The sequence below is a fragment of the Lagopus leucura genome, unplaced genomic scaffold, assembly GCF_019238085.1.
Source record: "Lagopus leucura isolate 7727_CA_CO unplaced genomic scaffold, USGS_WTPT01 Super-Scaffold_100001, whole genome shotgun sequence".
Taxonomy (NCBI): Eukaryota; Metazoa; Chordata; class Aves; order Galliformes; family Phasianidae; genus Lagopus; species Lagopus leucura.
This window is the reverse complement of record NW_024962262.1, coordinates 53949429-53966187: the sequence shown is the minus strand read 5'-3', so window position 1 is coordinate 53966187 and position 16759 is coordinate 53949429. Positions and strand designations below refer to the sequence as shown.

Sequence of the window (16759 nt, the reverse complement as noted above, 5' to 3'; positions counted from 1 at the left end):
GTGAGGCAGAGATTTATGGATTTGTTTAGCTCAGCAAGAAAAATGCTTATGAGGATCTTAGATGAGTATAAATAGGTGATGGGAAGGAATGATAAAGATGAATCCAAGCTCTGCTCAGTGTCGGTCAGTGTCGTGACATGGCAATGGGCACAAGCTGGAATACGGCAGGTTCTTTCTGACCATCAGAAAGCACGTCTGTGCTGTGTGGATGCTGGAACACTGACAGAGGCTAGAGTTCCCCAGAGAGATTGTGGAGTCTCCTATGGAGATCTTCAGAAGTCGCTTGGGTATGGACCTGGACAACCTGCTCTTAGGAGGCTCTGATTGAGCAGATGTTGGACTAAATGAGCTGTTGAGATTTCCTCTAAGTGATAGTTCTCTGATTCTGTAATTTACTGTACGATCAGAATTGCATATAAATTTTAACGTTACTTACACTACTATATATGTGTTAAAGTATAAATTAGAAAATGTAATTTTTCATATATCTGTTACTAAAAATTTCTTGTGTTCTAAACTGACTCTGGATTCAGCCCTGCTGACGAAAAATTTGCTGACTGCTACATAGAAAATAATGATTTTGGTTTTTTACTGTCCTTATGCTGTTGGTGTTAGATAGTAGCACATATGCCCTATTATTTGTTTTCAGACAAAACTTTGGAATATTTAACCTTTCTGACTTGAACGTTAACTCCAACTTATTAGGAAACATTACATAGAAAATAGCTCTGGTGTTTCTAAGAAGCATGTGAAAAAGTGTAAAAACCGTGTTGACAATTTTGAAGGACCATTGATCTGAAATGGAAGCAGTGCTGTAAAGTGGAAAGAAAACAGTCCCATTCTAGTATACCTGTTATCTGAATGAGATGTCTTGAAAGGCATTTGCCCTGTGGTTATGTCTGCTAGATTAAGAATAAACCAAAATGCAAGATATGGAAAGTTCCATTGAATGCATTAACGTTTTTGTGCTTCTTGAAGGTAACTCTGGTTCACTGACTTCTGCCTTCATATGACTGCATCTTCCTTTAAGGTGGATTTCACACCTCATAAAGGATCTTCTCTAAAGCTACATGTTAAGATACATAAAAGATCCCTTAATATTTAAGGTAATTAAAAACATAAAATAAAATTAAAAAAAATTTTAAATAGAAGTGGTTGGTCATGTTTTATAATCAACAATTTTTTTTTTTTTTTTAAAGATTTTTAACATAGGAAGTCTGAGGTGCATCTGAGAAGCTAGTTTCTCTGGAAATTTACATATTTTCATCCCAAATTAGAGTTCAAATTTCCGAATCTGGAAACCTGAATATCTATGACTGAAGATGCACTCAGAACCCAGTTTGAGTAGAGGAGAGTGAGGGAGACCATTATTTAGTTCCTGCTATCAAATTTAAGAAAATTATTTGATTTTTTCATGACTTCATGACTGCTCTCCGCCTCTCCAAATGCACAAGCATTGTTTGTCTGTCCTGGAAGTAATACTTAACCGTCTCTAAGTGAATCAGAAGTACTTTCAAGAAAACGAGTCAAATCTCAGTTTTTAAAACTGTTTTAATTAGTATTTTTACTTGCAGAACAGGCAAATATTTTAGAAGAATGCAGTACTGATAAAGCTTTACTGATAAAGCTCTACTAATAAAGCTGAACTTCACTAGCAATGTGCATCCACATCATAATGTACAGTCTTGAATATTAACTGTGACTTATTGCCCCCTTGAGTAAAAAAGAGCTTACTCTTTGTTTTATATTAATAGTGTATAAGGCTGTAATCTCTGGCATTTTAGCCTATGAACATTTTCCTTTCATAATTATATTTTCAGTGTTAAAAAAAAAAACAAATCTTGATGCACAGTACTCGGCTTGTAATATTTAATCATTTGTGGAAAAGAGAAAAATTCAATAACTCAAATAGAGTTTGTTAAAGTATTAACTTCTCTCAAGTCACATGTACATAACTATTCCAAGGCACAACTTTCTCTGAGCACTTGATTATTATGCAAATTATGGTAAGCTCTTTCTATGAAGTTTAATTCTATTGTTGCTGTTTACATGGACTCTAAAAGCATCCTAAGTACTTTAAAACAACTTTTAAAGATATTTTTAATCCAAATAGCTTACACTGTGTTAGATATGCCAGAAGAAGAACAACAAAGTCAAGCTCTTCATCAGTAATTATTATGTTTTCTTCAGAAATTGTAACTATTAAAAACATATTCAGTATTTTCATTCTTTTGAGAGAGGCATGTACAAATGTGCACTGTATCAGTAGCATAGGTGGCTACACAGCCAAAAGTAGTAGTAGTTGCAGGGATGTATAAATATGAGGGCAGGATAAGGAGCTGGAAATAAGGTCAGGCACTACATCAGGAGAAACTCCTCTATGACAAAATCTTTTTTTTAAATTTATCTCAGCAACAGACAGGTACTGTAGTACAGAATTTGCCGTTGCTTTGATGAAGCAAAGAAGCTGTCTTAACTCAGATAAAAACAAAATTCTACATGTCCTTGAGTTTGAAATGGAAAAAGAAATATATCAGCATACATGATTAGCTTTCTTGGCATTGAAATATTAATATATTAATAGCTCTATCACTGTTTTTGTGGTAGCTGTGCACTCTAAATATCATTGCATTTGTAGCTGCATAGAGAATTGATTTCATTACTTTTGAAGTAAATACATGAATAGATGAAAACATCTTGAACAAAGAAGATTCCAAGTTCACAGAATGACTTGTGTGTATGTTTCTTCTGTATCCTGAAGTAGTACACATCATTCATGTGCTCATAGCATTACAGTTACAACTGTGAGGCTTGTTTTTCATATCACTTTCCTCTCAATGTGACTGAAAGTTCTTATTAGTGACATATCTTCATATTCTTGGTTAGACCCATTATTAACAGGTTTGGGTGGCTTCTCATAAATCCATTCACTTGGCAAGGTAGTGCTGCTATCTGTATTTCTTGAATCGTTCTTCCACTTTTTACAGCAGTGATGAATCTGTTGCAATATTCCAAAAAATATATTGTTAAGCTATTAATTTTTTTTTTCCACTAGATACCTCATTTTTCAGAGAATATATTCCTTACTTCACTAACATAGTGATGAGTATTTATTCTGAATTGTTCGTAAGGTTGCATATCACAGTCTCAATAAAACACTGAAGAACTGATTTTTACAGGTAGTGGCATAAGGGTAATTCTCACTGTATTCAAGAAGTAGAATGTGAGTCTGACTTTATATCAGTGTTTTCATTTAATATTTCTTCAATGCATGGTACTATCTTTTAAGGTGCGTAAAAGCTTTTATTTTATTTAAACAAACAACTTGGTTAGGGTGAAAGAGGTTTGTGTTTTTTTTTTTTTTTTTTAAATTTGTCCTGTATTCTTATGTAGCTTAAGTGATCATTCTGGAGAGTTGATGGGATAGATATCTTCTTTTGGGGAGAATCCATAACTGACAGCTCTAATGGCTTCCACATAAAATATGTACAATTTTCATGCATGTTACATGGGAATAGCACATTCTTATGCCCTAGTCTTGATTTTGAAGCACAGAAAGAAAGTTTGACAAAAGTGAGGAGAAATACAAGAGAAATTTAAGCTAAGAAAAGACAAGTGTGACTTCTTCCTGAGATAGCAGCTCCTTCCAGAAGGTACCTGAAGTGCTCAGCCAACCCTGACACACCAAATTTAAGTAGTGGCCTAGAAGTGTCAAAAAGCCAAGGGACTTTTGAGTGATCTAGTACCTCTTTCATTATTTCACACTCTGATTTTGACACTATACACATTTTCGTAGTATGGCACATTTGTCATTTAGTGAAGAAATGACCTGTAAGAAGTTATAGACTCCCTGACTTCAAAAATGTTAGTGTCTTCAAAAATGTTAGCAGCTAAGAGAACTTTAGCTGCTGTGCTGCCTTGACCCTGGCCAGCAGCCAAACACTCATGAAGCTGCTCACTCTCCTCCCCCTCCCCAGCAGGATGGGAAAGGACAAGAAGAACAAAAATGAGAAATCTCCCAGGTCAATGCAAGGGCATTGTTAGGTGAAGGAATGAGGAAGAAAATAAACAACCAAAAAGTCCTAAATGAAGCAAGGGAAATCACTCACCACCTCCCTCCAGCTGACCAATGCAAAGCCAGTCAGAGAGCAATGGTCATCTTTTTAGCCAACAAAAACCCTTTGTTCTTCCTCTACCCCTGATTCTCTTGATGAACACAATGTTATGTGGTGTAATATCCCCTTTGGTCAGCTGTGGCCAGTCATCCTGGTTGTATTCACTCCCAGCCACTTGATCATCCTCAGCCACCAATTTGAGGAAGCAGACTGAGAAATGGAAAATAACTTGATGATGCCATGCAAACGCTGTTCAGTATATTGGTATGCTATCAATACCTTTAACCACAAATCCAAAACATAGCACTGTATAAACTCAATTCTTCATTGAGTTTTTTTCAGTGAAAGTCATCCCTGCCAGACCTGGTATATTTTGCTACTACTGATTGTACTCACAGTGACTCATTTTAGGAAAGATTTATTTGGCTGTTTTTTGCATATTCAGATGCAGAAGTGCATTTTGACAGACTTTACTGCTATTGTATCTTAGCAAATTTTGTTTGTTTACTGCCTGAATTGTGTGAACTTTTCTGATTTTGATGTGGCTTTGAAGTAACAACACTTAACAACTTGTTTCTAAGGAAAACAAAACCCGTACTTTACTTGACCCAGAAGGGCAATCAGATACCATAAGTGTCCGTAGGTCTTATAACTTGTCAATGGTGCTGAATCTTTTAGTAACGAAATCAGCAGAGAGGGAGCTGTTGCTATAACTCTAGTTTCAGCAACACTTAAATGGCCCTTTTAACTGTACAAGCTGAGAACCTGTTAAATTAGTTACCTATTGCCTCTTGGTCCAATTTAGCCTGCATCTCTTAACTTCTGAGGAACTCTAAAATATGGTTTTTGATGGGAGAGGTTACTGGTGATGAACAAGGAACTTTTTAGGTCTCTTAATTTACTATCTTATACGTTTGCAATTAAGGACCTTGTAATTATAAGTTGAGCCCATTTTAGTACTGTCCATGCCTTCAGAGACTGAGATTCTAATTTGCATCATGTTATGGCACAGCTCAGCTTCATTTCCTTCCAAATGGTTTCCTTCACATAAAGTGTACTCCTAAATATGACCAAAATGGAACTATTATTTGAAACCTATCTTTTTAGTTTTTGGATCCATAAGAAGAGGTTGATTAAAATGATATGAGATAGGGAAGAGATCCACAACTAGGAAAGAGAAAAGATTTCTGAAGTATCGTGGGAAGTATAAGAAATCACTCTGGGCTTAGACAATTTTGTATCAAAAAATATTTTCTTCTCTTGGAAAGTATTTTCTAGTTGTCAAAGCTGGCTAAGGAAACGTCAGGTGGAGACCAATCCCAACTGGTGGGTGGGAGAAGGCATAAAGCCCTGGCGTAACTGTTTGGTTGGCTGAAACACGTGTAAAGTAACCAGACATTAATGTATGCCTGGTGGAGCACATGAAATTAGGAGCTGGAGCCCGAAAGTATGGAGGAAGCAGGATGTGTTTTGAACTGCAAATCATTTAAGAAATTATTTTTTTCTAAATTATCTTTCATTTCCAGGTGAAAATAAAAACTTGGTAACATTCAGCAACATCAAGAATAGCTTCTTCAGCAAGCTTTGAAAATGGTAGCTTTTACTTTTCTAAGTATCTCCACTGCCAGAGCTTTCTTTTATGGTCATATCCTCAAATATCCAAATACAGGAGATTCTACCTCTAAATCTTTGGTTAACAGAAAAGAGACAGACTTTTTACTTTGCCATAGCTGCATGACAGTCTTTCTTTCATTTACTCATAGTGTCTTTCCATTAAAAGATGCCACCCATCTTTAGGTCTGTAGTATTTATTTCTGAAGTTGTTACTTACACCAAAAGCTATGATAACTGTGGTGACAAAGAGAGTGTATCCGAGAAGAAGGAACCAACACCACCAGGTCAGTTCTGATCTTACACAGTTTTTGCACGTGAAATCTGAAATGAAGAGGAAGAAAATTAAGTATTTGAAAAATTAGGAAATAGTTGCTTTTCTGATATGATTTAATCTGAAGGATTAGTGAAGATTGACTAGTCAGCACAGTTGTCTTTATCACATTTTATTTCTCTTTTTTTCTGGACTGAAAGGTTATACTTCTCATGAAGGAACTATTGTCTTCTTTCTACTTCAGTGATGATTTTTTTAAACTGCTCTGAGCTAATTATAAAATGAATAGTAAACAAGTTTCACAGGTGATCCAAAAACATCTTTATTATATTGCACATACTTAAGTTATGATGAAAAATATGTTTTGGGTTTTTTTAATAAATAAATTAAACATATGGTATGGTATATAAAGTCAGAAGGAATTCATTGACAGCTGTTTTTCTTTAGGGATTCAGAAGAACTGCATTGGGAAATTATTACATATAAAGTGAAATCTAGTAACAGAGAGATGCTTTGTAGCCTTTAGCATGCACTAATCAGATATGCCTGCAAGTCTACAAGCAAAAAACTTGCCTCCTCCAGAATTATTTACCTCAGTCACTGAGGTAATTGTCCCCTTCAGGATTACAGAAATTGTTTATATAAATTGAGGCTAGGAGAAGAGTTATGAAGTGCTGAAAATAATTTTACAATTATGTGGAGAGAATCTCGTGCTCCTGCATATCCCTACTCTCACACACACTTCATAAAATCACCCACATTTCTTAATTTACTATTAATTTTTCAGAACCTGGAGGTTAAAGAACAGATTGCATACTTCAAAACAATAATGCTGGCACACAAGGACTGAGGAAAACGATGAAAAGTGAATGTCACGGATTTTTATTTTTGTATGGAGCAAAGTCTCAGTAAATGTTTGTGGATAATACTGAGAAAAAAAATATTTTGTATTCTAAATATATAATGTATATACTAATATAGAAGATTAACCCAAATACTATAATACACAAAATGTTTTATGTATATAATATGTATTGATTATTGAATCAATGTTTTATTGCTCACAATCAGATTCTCAGATCATAACTGTAGATTGCTTTTTCCCCATCCTTCTTCTCACAGCACTGAGTGGTAGAATAGAAATCAGTAAAACTGATGGAATATTTAACTCACTTTGCATCCATTAATACAATTGCTTTGACTATCAGATACCTCTTACCGTGCACTGTCAGCTTGGTTCCGTTTCCACATTTGCCATGGGTTTTCTGGGTTAGTATCACATCACAGAAATATGAGTTGCTGTCATTCTTGTCAACATTGCTCAGTTTTAAGATAGAGAATCCCCTGAATATGTCCTTGGTAATGTGTACGCGTGGCCTTCCTGCTCCTGAACTTGACCGAAGACTCTGCTGGTTGTCACAGCTGGGGCCCTTCCTCCAGTACACAACTGGCTCCTCATTCTCCTCCTTGGGGTATTCAAAGACACAGAACATCCACACAGTGGAGTTAAGAAGCACACTGGCATCTTCGGGGTATTGCAAAACCAGGAGTTCTGGCCCACTGCTAGCTGTAATTAATAATTAATTATCACATTTATTAAGGAAGGTTAATGTTCTAGTAATATTCTTCTTAGTCCAATACATTGTTATTTAAATATTTGATTGCAACTTGTTTTGTGCAGGAATAATTGCAAACAAGGAAATGAAATTATAACTAAATGAAGTACAAATCAAAAATGAAATGAATACAGCAGAAAAAATTTTTGCAGTAATATATTGTATTCTTGTATTAAAATAAATAGAAGAATATTCAAGTTTACCCACATGCACCACTTCTCATATTTTCTGTACAATGCCAAAAGTTTTGTTTCTATGCCATGTCAATACAAGTCTTGAATTTCCATAATTTTTCAGCTTCATTAATTCTTAACATCATATCTAGGTCCTTTGCTGGTTTTTAATTTTATTTTTTTAAATTCTTTATAAAATTTTATGTGAGTACTGTGTGCAAATAAAATAACCATATAGAACTAAAGCAGAAGGATGAGGAAGATTCTGGAAGATCTTCTTTATGGAAGATTCTATCCATAGAATAATGGATATTTTGAGAATGATTTCTTGTATATATCTGTTGTGCAGACAACAATGAGGTAAAGGACTGGAAGTAAGCCTGAGCACATCTATTACTGTGCCATGAGCAGGTAAAGTACAAAAAAAAAAAAGAACAATCCAACAACAACAAAAAAAACAGTTAAAGTTAGATTGCAATGAACAAGTATTAAATGGAAAGAATTCTGAAGGTTAAGCTGATAATACATTTAATTACTCCCTCTGCCAGAGGGTTGGAAGATATCTAGTTCCATCCGTGTGCTGTGGGCAGGGCTGCCACGCCCCAGATCAGGCTGCCCAGGACCCCATCCAGCCTGACTTTACACGCTTCCAGGTATAGGACATGCACAGTTTCTCTAAGCATCCAGTGCTTGTTCATCACCCTTATCACAAAATGTTTCTTCAATTAGGACTACCTTCTTTCGGAGTAAAATTGTTTCTCCTTGACCTGTCACAAGAGGCCCCTGGTAAAAAAATCTTCATCTTTGTTGTAAGCTCTCTTTACATCTTGAAAGGCCACAATGAGGTTTCCCTGGAGACTTCTCCAGGCTAAACAAGCCCACCTCCCTCAGCCTTTCTGCAAGAGAAAGGTGCTCCAGCTGTCTGATAATCCTCTGGATCCATAAGGATGAACACTGGGAAATTTTTGTGAATAACAGAATACCCATATCAGATACCCACTTGATACCCATATCAGATCAGCTAGCAGTGACACCTCACAATTTCTAGCAACTTACATGACTAAACCTTTTCTCCATTTGAGTCTCATCCTAAATTATTCAAAATTTTAACTAGTAGATAACAGGTCTGCTTCAAAGTCAGTTATTTAAACTTTAAATAATCACGTTGAAACTCCAACACAACCCTATTCTCCCTTTGTAGTCAGTTAACAGAAATAAGTTAAAGAAAAGCTCAATTTTGATGTCATAATAAAGATTTAAACAGATAAAAAAATTTCTCATCTAATGTAAAGATATTTCTCATGTTCAGAGAAATATGTTAAAATTCTGTGAACTGAGTCATTTTCATTCTGAGAAGGTGAAATCAGATTTCCATTATAAATTATGTTATATTTATGGAACTGCTTTGAAATGAAGCAATTTGTCATATGCAAATATATATATATGAATTTTTATACTGAGTATAAAAAATTGGAAAGTAATTACAAAACACAACAAATGTTTTTAAATCAGAAAAAAATAATGTTTTAAAATAGTTGAATACCTTTGTTTTATATATTATATTTACTAGAATTTTTATCATTATAAGACATGTAAGAAATGTATGTTCAAAAAGAACTTGTGTTGTACTTTAAAGGGATTTGGTTTTCTGAGATCTGACATGAAACCCATTTTAAAATGTAATTAACCCATAGGAGTACAGGACCTTTCTGAGTACTTTCTTCATTTAAGTATAAAGCAAATATCTTAAAAAATTTCCTGCATCACACTCATAGCAACATTCCAAAACCCAGTGAAAACCATTCTCAGCTTAATCATTAATATCTCATGCATTTTCATCATATCATACAAAAAATTGATACAAATTTTATTTTTGGCACTTTCATCCCTGATTAAATATAAGTATTGCCTTTCTTGATTACTTTACTTTTGAAGAATTCTGGAATAAAAGCTTTTGGTAGGGTTTTTTTTTTTTTTTCTTTTCTTTTTTCTTTTTAGAAAGTTAACAAAACAACAGCAAAAGATCTACTTACCTGTAGTGTTAACAAGATAAGATATCATAAACAATATGCCAATCCTCATCTCTTTTTTTGGGATTGCTAATTGACTGGTTTTAAAATCTCAGATGAGACTCCTAATAGCACAGCTGCAAACACCTAGCTGAAAATTAAAGTTCTCCAAAAAACATGTTTTTAACCTTGTTTCTAGGGGGAGGTTCTTGTGGTTTTACTCACTTATTTCCCTTTCTGCCATTGCACATCCTGGACATTGCAACAGATCAACTTCTAATATTGTAGTTTCAAACTTAACTCTATTGTGACTGTTTTTCCATTCTGAGATTTTTCTTCAGACAGCTCAGAGGAGGAGAATCGGTTATGTGTGGTGAGTTTAGTCCAAGCTGCCCACCTTAACAAAGCATATATATATATTGTTAATGGCAGTGATGATGTAATACAGCAAAGTTTTCAATAGACACCTCCCTGTGATGCTCTTAAAGCCCTGTTTATGCCACTAGCACCAGATACATGAATATGACCTTGATCTATCTTTGTAGCTAGAAAAATAACATACTGCAAAAATATTTCATAATAAATATTATTTCTCTTTGCTGAAGTGATACTGAATGTCTACTAATCACCATGCAGTCCAGCATACATGAACATTAGCTGCCAAAACCCTTACAGTGTAAAAGGCGGCGATGTGGTTTCTGTCCTAACATATACCTTTGCAATTCACTTAAGACCATGAGATCAGCTGACTTCCTTGCAGCTCACATTAAATTTTATCCCGCACCATTACCCCTGGGTTTTATTAAATCTTGGTTTCATCCCTCTCTCCTGCCTACTGATCTGAATGCCTGGATTTGATTAAGGATAACTTCCATAGAAATATCCAGTTTTGACTTGACGGCTTCGAGAGGAAGAGCATCTGCAAATTCAGTGGTTAACTGCTGCAATGACTAATCATTCTCACTCACTATGAAAGACTATGTCTTCATTTCTATTCTGAACTTCGCATTCAGCATAAAGTTACCTCCTTTTTTTTTTCAATTTTTTTTTTTTCAAGATGATACTTAAGATTTCTTAAAACCATTTTATGAAGCGTTAAAATCAAGTTCCTTCCCTTTTGCTCTTCTGACTTATTTACAGATATAGGACTACTCCTCCACAGTGCTGATACTTAATGATAAGCATATGCTTAAGTCTATTGCTATTTGGTAAAGATGTTCAAAAAGAGAGGGTAGGAGTGATGTGTATGTGGCATAAGCACTTTCATGAAGACAAATGAGAAGACTTTTGTACTTACTGCACAGTATTTATGTGAGTGAAACATCAAGAAAACATGGTGAAAGATTTGAAATAATGAAGAACTTAAATAAGGTCAAATCTAAAAATTTTACTTCGTAACATACAATAGGAACTATTAAAATGTCTTTGTAAAAGAAAAAAAAAAAAAAAAAAAAAGTGAATTTACTCTCTAGCACTGCAAAGAGATGAATCTTTAAATATTTTATATATTTCCTGAACAGTAAGTAGCTGTCTGGGAAGAATTTTAAGATCTGAAACTTAAAACAAGTTAATAAATGGACAATGACCTTCTAACCTCCTCCTCTAGAAAGTAGTGTACAACTTTAATATAAACTGGAGGATTGAAGTGTAGACCTTCTCCAAGACCACCTCATGGAGATAAAAATAAGAATCAGCTCTATTAAAATATCGGAGATATAACAACAAGTAAGAACAATCACATTTAGACTTCTGTCAGTCCTGTGTTTTTTCTTATTGCCAGTTTGAGCTATAATGTCAGGGAACATATACATTTATCTAAAAATATCTTTTTAATTATCTGCAGAAATGATGATTAGTTTTAGGACTATAATAGAGACAATACATCTTTAAAAGGCCTAGATTCCAGCTGATTGATTATTGTCCTACAGGACTAGAAAAATATGAATGGATTTATCTAGTAGGCTGTAGCTTCTCTGTCAGCAGTGTCATTTTCACTATGTTAAATGGGAGAATTAAGAGTGTAACTGCATGTCTGTGTCACGGCTCTATGGTTGTAGTATGGAGGAGTGGCATATTCTAAATGGAAAACAAATACGCAATCTGTTTTAAAAATTTATAATGGCATCACAAAGAGATGAGAAAATAAATTTTGTGCCAATTTCTACTGAAGCAATGAAAATAGATAACAACATGTGGGCAGAAGTAAACAATTTCAAAGAGTAATGGCTTTTCACCAATCCCTATTTGGAAGTATTTATCTTTGAAAAGCAATCAAGCATTTTATGAATGTCTATAAAAATGCAGATGAATATAGCTGTTTGGAAAGAAAAACTTATGCCTTGTAATTCAACTATTACTCCAAGGTAGCTACTGTACAATATACAGCTGCTTAAAACAAGGATCTCCTTAGCATGCCTTAAACAAATAGGGTAACTTGCATCTAGTTTACAGTTTATCATTTAGTCTTATTCAGCATAAATTTCATCTACAAACATTATAGAAAACTTCCTAATGGTAAGTGTAGCAGAGCAGATCCTCTGGGGAGATGGCAGACCTCCAGATAAGATGGGACAGACCTGTATCCAGAACAACATGAGAATAGTGCATATGACTTCAGGATTTCTCTGTGTTTTCTGATCAGTTGTACAAGATAGGAGAGGACAAGCACAGAGAAACAGGCAGAGGCTACTTTAAGTCCAATGACTCCTGAAAGCCTGAGAGAAAATCTGCAGTTTGCCCAAATAGTGGAAGATACGTAAACTCCTGCTGGGTTTCTGCGTAGAAAAGCATTGTTTAGCCTATTAGAAAGTTAAAGACAATGCAGGATCCCTTCTAGTAGTTACCAGAATAAAACAGGAGCAAAAATGAAATTCACACTAAAAGCAAATACTTTAATGGCACTCCACAGTCACAATTAGGAGAGAAATGAGATGGATGAATTACAAGAGAAACATGGAAAGAGTGTTTAGGCTCATTTGACCAAAACTACTAGCTTAGGTTAATTATTTAACTGTTCCTAATTCTTATAGCCAAAAAAGAAAAATGCAACTATATTTTCCTTTCAGAATATTTTCACATATCTCTTTATTAACCACTATGTGCTGAAAAAGTTATTAATCTTTTTGGTTGGACTTGGCGACAAAATTTTCTGCACAGTTCCTCTTAATAAGAATGTATGGATGAAATTGACAACAGTGTATATCAGTAGTGGATCTGCAGCTTGCAAGTTGAATTTAGAGCCAGTTGTGTATGAAGTCAGCTAATCTCAGACTATAATATAATATGTTTCTAATAAATAAAAAGCTAAAGACTTTTATAACACAGGTCAACAGGGGAAGATAGCTATATTAAACTTTTGGATTAATCTGAACAGTTGGAGATCAGGAATTTGAGACTTTCCGTGCATAGGAATGTGGAACCTGCTAGTACTTCCCTGTTCTCCTGGGTGTGTCCATATACAGAGATGGTTTTAACTTTGCAATGAAATGTTCTTTCAAATTCTGGAGGGTTCTATATTCTTAATGTATGAGTGGAAAAATATTGAGACTGGTTGATCTGCCACTATAATCAAAGGAGGCGTGGCTGGATTATCCATTCAAGTCTATAGGATATTTCGTTTGATCTGCTGACGGGAGTCTACAGTATATATGACTTATTCTTCCTGGGATTTCTTTTCTTGAATTTTGCATGGAGAGATCCAAATATGAGTAAAATGCTTAACAAACAACCCAAGCAGGATAGTAACATTAAATTCTGGCAGGCTTCGTGCAGCCTTACCTAATATATCAAAATACTTTTGCCAAAGTCAATACAGAAGCTCAGTGTTCTGGTCCTGGATATACCCAAATGCGAAAATTCCATAGTTTCTCTAATCACGTATGTGCTTTTGAGATTTAGCTATAACTTCATACCAGTCCTTCACACATGTTCAGAGTCTTAATGCGCATGACCAAGTCTCAACCAATTTAAAAAAAAATGCTATAATAAAAATATTTTTTTCCTGATACTGTACAGAGCTTGCATAAGAAATGGAAAGCTGCAAATCTTCCTCATCGTATTAAGGTAGAATTCTGCATTTCAGAAAGCAACACAGTGTGCAGTATAAATCAAGCTACTATAGAGTTAAAAACATCTCTTGGCTCTTCATCTTCACCTCTCTCTCCACATTTCCTTTTCTCTCTTCTCCATTGAACACTGAACAATTTTATCCTGTATAGATCAATATTGAAACTTTAAAATCACAGATATCTAAAGGCAGCTACTGCAAAGAAAAAACCTTTGTGATTTTCCTATTCCCACTGAGAAATCAGTTCAGTGATGAAGCCACAGATTTTTACACAGATCTTGGTTTATAGCTGTTAACTTCACAAACCTGTGGGGGAGGATGTAAGTCTGAAATATAATTGTACCTTGAAGAACAACTAGTTGCTCTGGTACTTATGTCAGTGATGCTGGACTAGTGTTGAACAAGACAATCACTTCAACTTGGAGAGCATGATGCTGATGCCTTTTAAATCCCATTTACTTTCATTACTGTAATATATATTTTACTGACACATCAAGCAATGAACTTCTATCTCTACAGAAACTATATTTCACATACAGGAATAGAAAACTTGAGGAAAGGAAGGGTAAGGAAACATTAAACAGAGAATAAACAGAGAAGAAAGAAGAAAACTTCCTAAAGATAAGTGTAAAACCACTGACTCACACATATTCAATGTCTTTAGATAAGTGGTACAGAGCCTACCGCTCCCAGACAGGAGCTGCAGCTGGACAGGCTGCTTGACTCCTTGTAATTCACATAATTGTTTTTTTGTTTGTTTGTTTGTTTGTTTTGCCTGCTTGTTTCCCTCTTTCCAGATATCATGAGGAAATGAAGAAGAAAACTGACTAGTTTTTTGACAAGCTAGAGTTCCAGATTCCACTCTTAAAAGTGAAAAGTGAGTATTTAAAATAATTACATAAATGAGTGTCCTGGGGGCACAGTAAAACTTCAGCGTAAAACTTCAGATATCTGTACATATATCCAGAAGCTGGAGCTTGTAACAATAACTTTCTGTTAATTCCTTTGAGGAAGATTAAAAATCGAGGAGAAAAAAAAAAAGCTTTAATGTTGGAGAATAAAGTTAACTCATAATTGGATTATATTAGCAGTGTGATTCATGAAAGTTTGTGCTACCACAGTCAGACTTTTTCTTTTTCCCTTAATAAATATTATGAAGATTTTCCAGTGCTGGCAATCTTCCACCGTCATCTAACATACAGTACCCTCTTGAAAGTAAGGACCTGAAAATTAATATGGCTTTCTTATGAACATAGCATATGCTCAGGAAAAACCACAGGTGTTAATAATAAAGCAACTAAATTACTGTCTTCTATCCCTGTGGAGAAGCCAGTAGCAATCTGGGAAACAAACAATCAAACAGGAGGTAATTCAGATTCTTACATGTGAGATAAAACTGTAAAATAGTTGGGTCTTATATTAAACAGAAAACATTTTATGTGTTATACTGTGAAATAAACAGTGAAAATGCTTTACCAGCAGTGATTGGAGAGATAAAACTCACTCTTTTTACTTTGCTTCCTTATTTTTTTAAGGTTAGAAGAAAAGACATGAAAAATATCTAAACATAATGCTTTTTAGTGTTTGTCTACTGAGGTGTTTTTTTGTTTTGTTTTTCTTTTAACATTAAAAGGGAAGTGAGAAAACGTAAAACGTAAATACTAAGAACAGATTTGTTGGAAGTGATACCCTGAGATCTGTGAGGAAACATTTTTGCTGGCCAGTATAAACATTTAACATTACATTTAAACCACTCCTGAAAACACAAGACTTCTTGCATTGCATTGCATAAAATATTACCTTTTATAAAATTGTTTTAATCTGTTTTGATTGTGGTGAAAGTTTACCTTTCTTTAGCACAATTCCTTTTCACTCTCTTAAATTTCCTGTTTGAAATAAACAGTTTTCATGTGAGTTAATCCTCAGTGAGTTAAAAAGTATTTAGGCTTAATTTTCCCAGTCTACCACAGTGCAATAGGGACAAAACTTAAAAACAAGACCCAAAAGGAGAGTTTTTCAAAACCCTTCTCAGTTTATTCAGGTAATAAATGGCAGTAGAAATGCAAAAGTCCTGGCTTGGCTAATTCTTTTCGAACACTTCACTAGCTTTCTAATCTAAGACTCTTTCTGAGTAAAATAATCCCTTTAAGGGCCCAGGCAATCTGGGAGCAATCTAGTCCAATGTGGCTGAGTTCAGCAGAAGCACCCACTGCAACTTTCATTCACAAACACAATCAGCAAAATGGAAGTTACTGCGACCCATGCATCTAGCAACAGCCAGTTGCTAGAGCATCTTCAGATGGAAAGAGGGACTGGAGTTTCATTATGAAAGTATTTCAGTGTAATGGAAGAACCCTCATGCACAACTGCCCGCTCTGGCAAGCCTAAAAATATTTGAATCAACAAAAATACAAATGTTTCTTCTCTCCATAAAATTCACAGCATTACTAACCGTTCTGAAGAGCATTTATTGGTTATCTACTAGTTTTAAGCACAATACTAAGCAAAAAGGAAACCTTTCCACTTTTCTCCATCATGTAATGCTTCAGAGCACCAGAATGCAGAAAACTCAATTCTCTATCACATGATCTTTTTTTGGTATATAGAAGGGTAACTGTTTCAGAGTCCAATTTGATACAGCCTTTGAGGCAGGCATACCAGAGTCTTGAAGGGTAACGATGAATGGAAAATGTGATGTGCTGATTGTATTTATCTCTCTTGCAGGATCTCTCTTCTGTCTGTGATGAGCACACATGTTTTCCATCAGCAGATAATCACTGGTAGCATCAACATCTTTGTGCTTCAGAAACTGAGGCAAAGATACTTCTGATAATTATAAATCCTGATATTGAAAAGGAAAATTGGGAATTATTCAAAATTTCTGTAACAATATTT

At 34.8% G+C, this 16759-nt stretch overlaps 1 protein-coding gene across 2 annotated transcripts; it reads right to left on the bottom strand.

Moving 5' to 3' along the window:
- Positions 1-1584: 1584 nt before the first annotated feature.
- Positions 1585-16700, bottom strand: LOC122178009. Of its 2 annotated transcripts, none has more exons than XM_042867897.1 (4): positions 16523-16700; positions 7220-7567; positions 5947-6050; positions 1585-2998 (listed from the first exon to the last, which is right to left on the bottom strand). In XM_042867897.1, the coding sequence occupies exons 1-4, from the start codon at positions 16626-16628 to the stop codon at positions 2819-2821; spliced, it is 738 nt and encodes a 245-aa protein (XP_042723831.1). In that variant the 5' UTR covers positions 16629-16700; the 3' UTR covers positions 1585-2818. The 2 variants fall into 2 exon arrangements, with proteins under 2 accessions (XP_042723831.1, XP_042723832.1); XM_042867898.1 differs by lacking the exon at positions 16523-16700 and adding an exon at positions 9823-9915.
- Between the last annotated feature and the right edge of the window lie 59 nt (positions 16701-16759).

Excerpts from the sequence above, each read along its gene's own strand:
- LOC122178009 (XM_042867897.1), bottom strand. The coding sequence starts at position 16,628 with ATGGAAAACATGTGTGCTCATCACAGACAGAAGAGAGATCCTGCAAGA. Across the intron at positions 7,568-16,522 it reads CGTTACCCTTCAAGACTCTG|CTAGCAGTGGGCCAGAACTC; the intron begins GTATGCCTGCCT and ends TATTAATTACAG. Across the intron at positions 2,999-5,946 it reads CAGTTATCATAGCTTTTGGT|ATTCATCACTGCTGTAAAAA; the intron begins GTAAGTAACAAC and ends ATATTGCAACAG.